The 10,172-nt window shown below is 39.6% G+C and overlaps 1 protein-coding gene across 1 annotated transcript in view; it reads left to right on the forward strand.

The window, feature by feature from the left end:
- Nucleotides 1-10,172, forward strand: part of sestd1 (SEC14 and spectrin domains 1) — a 46,188-nt gene that overhangs the window by 25,930 nt on the left and 10,086 nt on the right. Inside the window, exons 11-17 of the mRNA XM_014032293.1 lie at nucleotides 458-580; nucleotides 3,373-3,570; nucleotides 4,272-4,386; nucleotides 4,470-4,635; nucleotides 4,728-4,813; nucleotides 4,955-5,073; nucleotides 6,931-7,122. Coding sequence (XP_013887747.1) covers nucleotides 458-580; nucleotides 3,373-3,570; nucleotides 4,272-4,386; nucleotides 4,470-4,635; nucleotides 4,728-4,813; nucleotides 4,955-5,073; nucleotides 6,931-7,122 — 999 coding nt within the window. The remainder of the gene's footprint in view (nucleotides 1-457; nucleotides 581-3,372; nucleotides 3,571-4,271; nucleotides 4,387-4,469; nucleotides 4,636-4,727; nucleotides 4,814-4,954; nucleotides 5,074-6,930; nucleotides 7,123-10,172) is intronic.

Here is a 10,172-nt window from a genome sequence, read left to right on the forward strand (position 1 = left end):
CCGTTTAGCGTTAGCCGTTAGCTTCACCAGCCGACATATGGTCACCTGGTTTCCGAGCTCCAGCTGTTCTATAGAACCTCCTTGGTTAAAATAAATATTTCACATATTGACGTTAAAGCTTTTCTTTAAAAAAATTTCTGGCAGCAGTCTCTGAATCTGAACTTGTCTCGTGAAAAGATCCTCACAAAAACCAACATGCTTCTCGCTAAGCCTTGATTACAATAGACGTTTTCACATGTAACAAAAGAAAACACAAATTATTACTGAATTCATTTTATGTGCTTTGATTCCAAATCTTGTGCTTTATTATTCACAAACATTTTATACACTTTATTGACTTTGACATGTTATTTGTCTAATCAGAATGTATTGACGTTTTAAATGGAATCTCACTCTTTTCCTACGTTATTAAAACACTAACAGTGTAATATTTATTTGTGTTTTATCCTTCTTTTAGGTGGTCAACTGGCTGCAGGGTCCAGGTTCAGAACTGCTGAAGAATCATCAAGCAGTTGGAGACTCTGCACGAGCAGCTCGGGCCTTGCAGCAGAAACATGAGGAGATTGAGAGTCAGCACAGTGTAAGAAAACACACACACTCACATGTCATGTGCCAACCTGGTGACATGAAATCTGAATCAAATATAGATGTGAAATAAGAACAGAAAACGAGTCTTATTGAGAAATTGTTTCTTGGTGTTATAACATCCTTAATGCTACTGGTCCTACAGCCATTTGTTCAAATCTACTGCTCTCGGACAAAAACAGCCAATCAGAAGCTGGAGGTTTGTCTTACCGGTGTCAATCATGTTGGTGAACGAGATGCTCCCCCCACCCCACCCCTCAAACACCCACCCGCAAAGCTGTGCCATGTGCTACTGTGCCGATGGAGGCAAAACAAGCTGATCACAGGAAAACGTTCAACTCCTCGAGTGGAGACTGCTCAGAAAACAGAAGACCCAAGACAAAGTCCAAGTTAAAAAGAAAGATTTAGTTCAAATCCAGAATAAAACGAGGGTGGCTTTTCAGAAGAGAGAGCGCTATCCAAAAAACACTTTAAGAAGTCTTCAGTTAATCCAAAATGTGAGGCTGACACTGTCTACTTTTAATATAATCTATAAATAATACGATGTAATCCTCGGTGGAAAATCTCCCAGGAAACGCTGACAGCTCTCACCTGGTTATTGGATGAAAGAACCATCAGTTTAATCCCTGGATGGCTTTAACAAGTTTTTGTTTCTCCTGTTCATTTTTACCATGAAGAACACCCGCGGAGGAAAACATTAATCCAGGTCTTTTTTTCTTGGTTGTCCACCGGACGACCGGTAGGCCGGATCTGGTTGTCCGAAACAAAAAAATGTTGTCGGACAACCTAATGGTTGTGTCAACCCCTGTTTTACGTTGATAAAAAAATCGCTTCATTCTGAAGGTGTGGCGGCTTTTATTTTGCCGTGGTGGAGCACCACGATCAGTTACATGCAGGGAAAACCCTGAATTTTGTCTTAAGCCAATTGTTAAGAGCTAGATCACCCCCAGCAACACCCCCATCCTTTGCTCCCTCCATTGGCTTCCTATTCATCAACACATCCCCTTCAAAATCTGTCTTTTAACCTTCCAATGCCTTCATGGAACTGCCCCTCCATACCTCACAGAGCTCTTGACCCCCCACACCACCACAGGACAACCCCACAGCACAGCCAGTCATCGTCTCCGTACCCCTAAGACAAAGCTCCGTACCATGGATGATGGGGCTTTTCGGACTGTTGCCTCTCACCTCTGGAATGCCCTGCCTGACTGAGGTACCTCAGTCTGTTGACTCTTTTAAGAAGCAGCTGAAGACATTTTTATTCAGACAATCCTATAGTTAACTTCTCTTTTATCTCTTTTATTATTTTTTTACTCTTTTATTTTTCTTATTGCTGTTTTTATCGTCTCTTACTGTTGCACTTTGAGATCTGTTTTCAGATATAAAGTGCATTACAAATATAATCTATTATTATTATTATTATTATTATTAGATCAGCAGTTGGTTTAATCCTATTGAACAAAAGCTGATGTTCACATCTTTTTTTTCCAACACCACCGTTAACAGAAAAAAAGTTATCCCAACAACACTGATAGTTGAATGAAAAACAAACAATATCCAGCCGTCATTATTGTTTTTTATATACTTATATGAGCTGTGGGAGGGTAGAGGGAGGAATTTTAATAATTTATGACCACTGCATCTTCAACCACCAACCTAAGCTACACGTGGCACAGTTTAAATTCATGCTCTTATTTTGAAGTTAAGATGGTTTCCTTTACTTTGGCCTGTGTTCAGAATACATTGCTTCACTTCTCCAATAAACAGTTTAAAATTACTAACATATTGCATGCTTTCGTATCGAAGCCCTACCATAAACATAAGAAAATTCAATTMAATTCAATTCAGCTTATTTATATAGTGCCAAGTCACAACAACTGTTGTCTCAGGGCACTGTACACAAAAAACACAAATCTAAAGAAGCCAGCATTTTGAAGCCGGTGGGCTACAAAACGACCAAGAAGCAGCAGAACTAACAATAAACAACAACTTTTTTTATTTTAACACCATGGGTGAAAAGTCTGTTTCAAYAAATCACCTCCCCAAACCGCGACGATATGTGCCATTGGCTGAAAGTAATTTGTCATGCCACCAGTTGGCAGTATTGTGCAACAATAACTCATGTTATCACTGGAACATATATTCTGGTGAACTGTGAGACAATGTTGGGCTTTAGTTCTAGCTTCCACTAAGTTTCTTTGGGCACGTGCACTTTAGAACTTGCGGAACTAAATATTTTAACTTGCGCTTTAGATTTTGCGCAACTAACTTTTGACATAGTGCTGTCCACCACTGCTTATATGCTTTTACCTGGGTCTCTTGACAGTTAATTAATAGAAGAAAAATATTTCCTTTGGGAAAAATATTTTTTCATTCTATAAAGGTTTTAACGTCCAGACATCTTAACTAGATGTATAACATCAAGTCTACAATCCTTTTGTATTTTTAACTGTTTAGTAACCTTATARCTTGTCTTTGTTATTTTTACTGTTTATTCATGATTCAATGAAATTGATTCTTGCTATATTTTTGTAATAAATTACCATAAAAGACAAAGCTGGTTCCTCATCTTTGATTATTTTGCTCTGTGATAAGAATTCACTGTTACATCRTACGAATCTCACACTTTGGTAAATATGAGTCTGRTTAAAAAGGGTGAATAAATGTTGGTCAATAACTGACCTGGTGCCCCAACTTGGCAAAAATGTAGTGTAGGACAGAAATATTTAATCACCYTTTCTGTTTCTCTCCYAACAACTCACTACAACATGTTGTCCTTGTGTACAGGAGTGGTTTGTGGTGTACGTGGAGTTGAACCAGCAGATTGCTGCCTTGCTTAGTGCTGGTGAGGAGGACGAGGGAGTGACGGAGCTGAAGGTGTTGCAGCAACAACTCAGTGATGTTTGTTATCGACATGCGTCTCAACTGGAAAGCCGTCAGAACGTTTTGCAGGCGGCGCAGGTCTTTCACTGCACCACACAGGAGGTATTTCACAGAAACTGGACATCAATGGGACCCGTCACTTCCTAACCAGGATTAACTCTAAAAGTTGTCTGTAGAGAAATAGGCAGATATAGTGTTTTGATTTAAACGCTTGCAAAAACTATATTTTGTCAAAATATAACAAATAAATGTGTTATCAATGTATCAATGAACTGTCTGAAATATTATCCTAAAAAACTTTTTTGAAGTGCTTTTTTGAGCATTAGCAACCAAAAACACGATTTTCAGGAAAAATGCCTTAAAATGTTGAGATTTTCCCTGTGAGCTGTCAACGCTTTTGTTTCTTTCCAGATGGGAAATATCAATATTCAATTACTATTTGAAGTTTCTTTTTTCAAATGACATAAAAAATCCTCATTAAAATGACATAAAATTAGGATTTAGACCAAATATTTATGTATTATTGTAACCAACAAGACAAATTAAATAATATCTCTGGATCTACTAATGATATTAGGAGGATCTAAGTATCAAAATGTAACTTTTAAAGCAGGAATCTGAAAATATGATTAGGTCATTTTTACCAAATTTGACTTGATCCTCATTTCGAGTGATGGGTGACAAATAAACTAACTCTGTTAACAAAACCATAAGGTGCAAAAAAATTACTAGTTTAACAATATTTAATTTAATCTTAATGTAATGACATAATCAAAATGAGTAAGCTGCATCTGTCTCTGCAGTTGTCCCAGCAGTTGGATGGTCTTCTGGGCATGCTCTGTGCTGATGTTTCTCCAGCCGACGGGGCGTCTATTCAGCAGAACCTCAAACTGCTGGAGGAGAAACTGCAGACTGTYGGTTTGTGATCCAAGTAAAAGTTTTCCCATTTGTTTCCTACAGTTGCTTTGTGTTTGTAACAACTGCTCAATGCTCAAATGCAGAAGCAGGTCTGACCTCCCTTCGTCAGAAGGGGTCTCTGTTGCTGGAGCAGATGTGCAGCAACTCATCTTGGTCTCTTGAGGAATCAGAGAGTCCAGCTGGAGAGCAGCAGGACAACATTCAGCACATCCAGGCTGTGATGGAGGAGATGGAGCTCCGCAAGCAGAGGTAGCTTTCTCTCTGTTGTTGGTATAAGGAAGGAGAACATCATGGTGTTCCACACTAATGATGTCATTTGACCATGTGTGTGTGTGTTGCAGGTGTGAGGACATGGTGGATGTGAGGAGGCTGAAGATGCTGCAGATGGTCCAGCTGTTTAAATGTGAAGAAGATGCTTTACAGGTCAGAAACACACGATCATAAAACCACACATGAAAATATGTATTCTTCCTGGATTGGTCTGATAATGATTAACAAGTGTGTGTGTGTGTGTGTGTGTGTGTGTGTGTGTGTGTGTGTGTGTGTGTGTGTGTGTGTGTGTATGTGTTCGAGTGGCTCAGTGAGCTGTTGGACGCCTTGTTGAAGACTCATGTCAGACTGGGAGACGACTCTCTGGAGACGAGGACCATGTTGGACAAACACAAGAAGTTTGTGGATGTTGGTCAGGTAGGACACTTCATGTCCTATAAATAACTTAGTGCTCTTATTTTGATGTTTAGTTACTCATTTCACCATCTAAATGTACAACTCCTGGTGAAAATGATGGAATCTCCGGCCTCGGAGGATGTTCATTCACTTGTTTAATTTTGTAGAAAAAAAGCAGATCACAGACACACAAAACTAAGTCATCTCAAATGGAAACTTGTCACATATTTGTTAAAACTGTCACTATGTCCTGACAGATTGATATTAGACAGATAATCTCTGAAAATACAAAAGTCCTCTGGCTCCTCCTGGTGGTCCTACAGCCATCTGTTCAAATCACTGCTCCTGTAGAAAAAGAGCAAATCAAAGCCCAGAGTTTTGTCTCACAGGTGTAAATCATGTTTGTGAACGAGCTGCTCACCCCACCCTGCCCACAGTGTGCAGCTGCTCAGAGGGTCTTTCCCAATCAGTGACTACATCCTCGCCCTACTCCCTCCTCATTCTGTTTGTGTGTGCCCGCAGAGGGTCGGCCATGTTAAGTCCCATCTGAAACCAATTACGTACCAGTGGGCGTGGCTTATTAAGCCCTCCACAGAGAGTCAGCATCCAATGCAGACTTGAGCAGCACCAAATAGTGGTCGACATGGAGCACGAGACGTATAAATATAAGTTCCACATATGTTTTGTACRCATATTTACTAAGTAAACACCTCATCAACAAATATAAACTCACAAAGGATCATGTTCAGTTCAAACTTTATTAAAGACACAGAACCCTGGTCCATTTCTAAACTAGAAGAAAGGAAAATTTAAAAAATAAAAAGTAAATAAATAATAAAATATGTTAAAAGTGCAATTGTATGTTTGGGGATGATGAAATCATTTTTCAAAAATGATAATGCATCCTGCCATAGAGCAAAAACTGTGAAAACATTCCTTTAAAAAGGACACATAAGGTTGATGTCATGGCCTGCACATAGTCTGATCTGAATCCAGTTGAAAATCTTTGGTGGAAGTTGAAGAAAATGGTTCATGACAAGACTCCAACCTGTAAACTGGTCTGGTAAGAGTCCAACCTGTAAACTGGTCTGGTAAGAGTCCAACCTGTAAACTGGTCTGGTAAGAGTCCAACCTGTAAACTGGTCTGATAAGAGTCCAACCTGTAAACTGGTCTGGCAAGACTCCAACCTGTAAACTGGTCTGGTAAGACTCCAACCTGTAAACTGGTCTGGTAAGACTCCAACCTGTAAACTGGTCTGGTAAGAGTCCAACCTGTAAACTGGTCTGGTAACAGTAATCAGAGGCAGTTGGAGCCAGACTGATGAYGAGTGTTTGTCACTCATTAAGTCCCTGCCTCAGAGACTGCAGAGCCAGAAGTGGTGCGACTAAATACTAGATGAGTTGGAGTATTTTTTTTGTTTGTTCTTTATGATTTCATCATTTTTCCCCTCTACTTGGTCTAAAAAAATTAACCATTACTGACTACCACATTTTTTCTTGATTTCTTTTAGTGTTTCTTAAAGCCAAAGAGTTTCCAATTGAAATGACTTTAGTTTGTCTCATGTCTGACCTGCTTTTTTTCTACAAAATTAAACAACTAGATGAACGTCCTCCTGGTGATTCCATCATTTTTTCCAGGGGTTGTAGCATCATGACATTGAAATAATGGAAATAAGAACAGTATAAAAATGCATCTTGGTCTTGTGCACCTCTGTTGTATTTCTCTCTGTCTGTCAGTTAGTTGAGTCATTTACTCAGACCTGTAGATACTTTGATGTTACACCAGGAAAATATCATGTAAGGTTTGAACTTGAGGATCCATATAAAATACAATCAACACAGAGTAACAGTCCTGTTTTTAAAATTATTGTTCTTCAGAGCACCTATGATTATGGCCGTCAGCTTCTGCAGGCAACCATCGTTCTCTGCCAGTCCCTGCGTTGTACGACGCGCTCATCTGGCGACACGCTGCCTCGACTCAACCGAATGTGGAAGCAGTTAAGTGTCACTGCTGATGAGAGGCAGCAGCGACTGGAGCTGGCACTCAACTTCCACACAGTTACTGAAAAGGTGAGACTGTTCCTTGTTTTAAATCTTACAGCAATTTATCATCATAATAATATTTTTGAGGTGTAAAAACCACGTCTTCTGGGTTCTGCAAACTGTGTTGTTGCTCCTGAAGAGAGAAACTCTGAAACAGGCAGGTTGAACAGCAACAATCTTTATTTTGCAGTCCAGGAGATTTACAGCCAAAAACCAAATTGTGGCCTTCCAAGCCAAATGAAATCACCAAGTAAAAAGATGAAGACGAAGGCGAAGGGTAGGGGTGTACAAGGCTTTTTATAGGTTTCACAGTGCAGTCCAACAGATGTACCATAAATTTTGTCACGGTATACCTTAAACATTCCTTTTCCTAATATGGTCATGTGCCGAGCTCTGAAGCAGGAGACTGAGAGAGACACAGTACATCTGTGCATTCCTGAGAAGAGGCCCCCACTCTTAGACACTGCATTTTCAATCAGTATTAATCAATTATTCATTCAATTTATGACTTAAAATAACTAATGCATGTGGACTTGGCACTCAACACCGTGCAACCTTTAGAGGCAATTACTGTAAACAATTTTATTATTTGTTAATGAGACTTATGCACTTGTACACAGGTATTTTGGCCCACTCCTCATGGGCAAACTGCTGCACTTGTCTCAGGTATCCACATTAAAACAGGATGAAGGGTTTAGGAGTTTCAGCTCCTTAACATGTGCCACCCTGTTTTTAAAGGGACCAGAAGTAATTGGAAAGTTGACTCCAAGGTTATCTCATGGACAGGTGTGGGCAATCCCTTCGTTATGTCATTCTCATTGAAGCAGATAAAAGGTCTGGAGTTGATCTGAGGTGTGCTGCTTGTATTTGGAAAGTTTTGCTGTGAAGTAAACATGAGGTCAAAGGAGCTCTCCATGCAKGTGAAACAAGACATCCTTACATTCAGCAGAACGCCCACGTTCTGTTTTTGCTTAGTTTTGTTTTGAAATGTCTTTCTGTGTTTCTGTTCATCCTGTGTCCTTGTCCAATGCATCAAAATTGACGTCTAGGCCCTCCTCTTTTGATTGACACCTCATTTGACCAACTGGGTTCAAGTATCGGCTGTCCAGAGCCAATAATAAATAAGAAGTGACCAACTTCTGGTTTCCATCATCCTGGACTTGATTGACTGTAGAATTGGTCAATCAGCTCCGAGCTTCATTCTGATGCCACAGCTGTGTAGCCAATCACCGCACCTTTCATTTGGTATATATATTGAGGAGGTGGGAACTTTGTTTAGTRACGGACAAGGAAAAYACAGAGGAAGTCGCCATTTTTAGACAGTCGTGCTACGCTACCAAAGAAAGCTACGCTCACAGGAAAATGTTTTTTTCCATCGTTTTTTTTTTTTGTCCAGTTAGCTGACTAAACCTGCTGATAAGATGAAAATATATTTATTATTAAGTGTTTCGAGTGCTTCAAGACATGGAAGAGTGATTTTTGTGGCCAGGAGAAGTAAAAATATTTGGATAAAAACACTTACGGTCGGCCATTTTGAGTCGCTAATTTCATCATATTTGAGGACAAATATGCATCAAATATGAGTGAAAAACAAATATTTTTTTGCTGCTGGTGGTTTTATAAGCTGTGTGGAATGTTAATGCTTTGAAAGAAATAAGGATATATGTGTTTATTCTTGTGTTTTGGCTGTTTGTTGGTGGAAATTCATTTGAATGTACTCCAGTTGGTCTAAATATTTCTGAACATCAATATATATTTTAATTTAATCATGCTGTGAGTAAATATAGATGGTAGAATGTGTTTTGTGGGGGGTTTATCTTTAATTTGAGCCCAGAGTGAAGTCTCTGTGTTGAAACCATAAAGTGTACAGTTATGACATATTGTACAGGTGTACAAATATGCAAATATATATGCTGGCAACAAAGCTTTTACTGCAAAAACAGAAAAAACCCATCCAAGAAATTGCTACAATATTAGGAGTGGCAAAATCTACAGTTCGGTTCATCCTGAGAGAGAAAGAAAGAAAGCACTGGTGAACTGATCACTGCAAAAAGACCTGGGTGCCCACAGAAGACCACAGTGGTGGATGATGGCAGAATAATCTCCATGGTGAACAGAAAGTCCTTCACAACAGCCAACCAAGTGAACAACCCTCTGCAGGAGGTAGAAGTATCAACATTCAAATCTACCATAAAGACAAGACTGCATGAAAGTAAATACAGAGGCTTCACTGCACGCTGCAAGACACTCAGAAGACTCAAGAATAAAAAGGCTAGACTGGACTTTGATAAAAACCTGTAAAAAAGCAGCAGAGTTCTGGAAGAACATTCTTTGGACAGATGAAACAAGATCAAGCTGTAGCAGAATGATGGACCTGGTCCAGGTCCTGATCCAAAGCACCACATCATGTGTAAAACCCAGCAGAGCAGTGTGATGGCTGCCAGTGGCACTGGCTCACTGTGTTTAATGATGATGTGACACAGGACAGAAGCAGCCCAATGAACTCTGCCAGACTGTGTGCTCACATCAGACAAATGCAGACAAACTGATTGGTCTGTTTCATCCTAAAGATGGACAATGACCCAAAACATAAAGCCAAAACAACCCAGGAGTTTATTAAAGGAAAGAAGTGGAATATTCTTGAACGGCCAAGTCAGTCACCTGGGCCTCTTACATAAAGGATTACGCAGCTTTCACACTAAATGTTGACGTACGGAAAATTTTAGAAAAGTGCGCCGCACCAAAAAATTCAGATGTATAAATCCATGCGTACGCATGTTTCTGCGCAAATTTACTTTATGCATCCCAATGAATGTGGAACTGAGACTCCTCCCCTGACACGCCTCCATTTAAAGGTGCAGTATGTAACTTTTCTAAAAATGTATTTTTTACATATTTTTTCATTCTGTCACTATCTCCTGACAGATTGATATTAGACAGGTAAGCTATGGAGGAAAAAAGAGTCCTCTTGCTTTTCCCGGTGGTACTACAGGCTTTAGAAAAATCCAGGCTTACCCGAGAATTAACAGCCAATGAAAACAGAAGTTCGCTTTCAGTCAATTCACTCGGTACAACAT

The sequence above is a fragment of the Austrofundulus limnaeus genome, unplaced genomic scaffold (genome assembly GCF_001266775.1).
Source record: "Austrofundulus limnaeus strain Quisiro unplaced genomic scaffold, Austrofundulus_limnaeus-1.0 Scaffold1413, whole genome shotgun sequence".
NCBI classification, from domain to species: domain Eukaryota; kingdom Metazoa; phylum Chordata; class Actinopteri; order Cyprinodontiformes; family Rivulidae; genus Austrofundulus; species Austrofundulus limnaeus.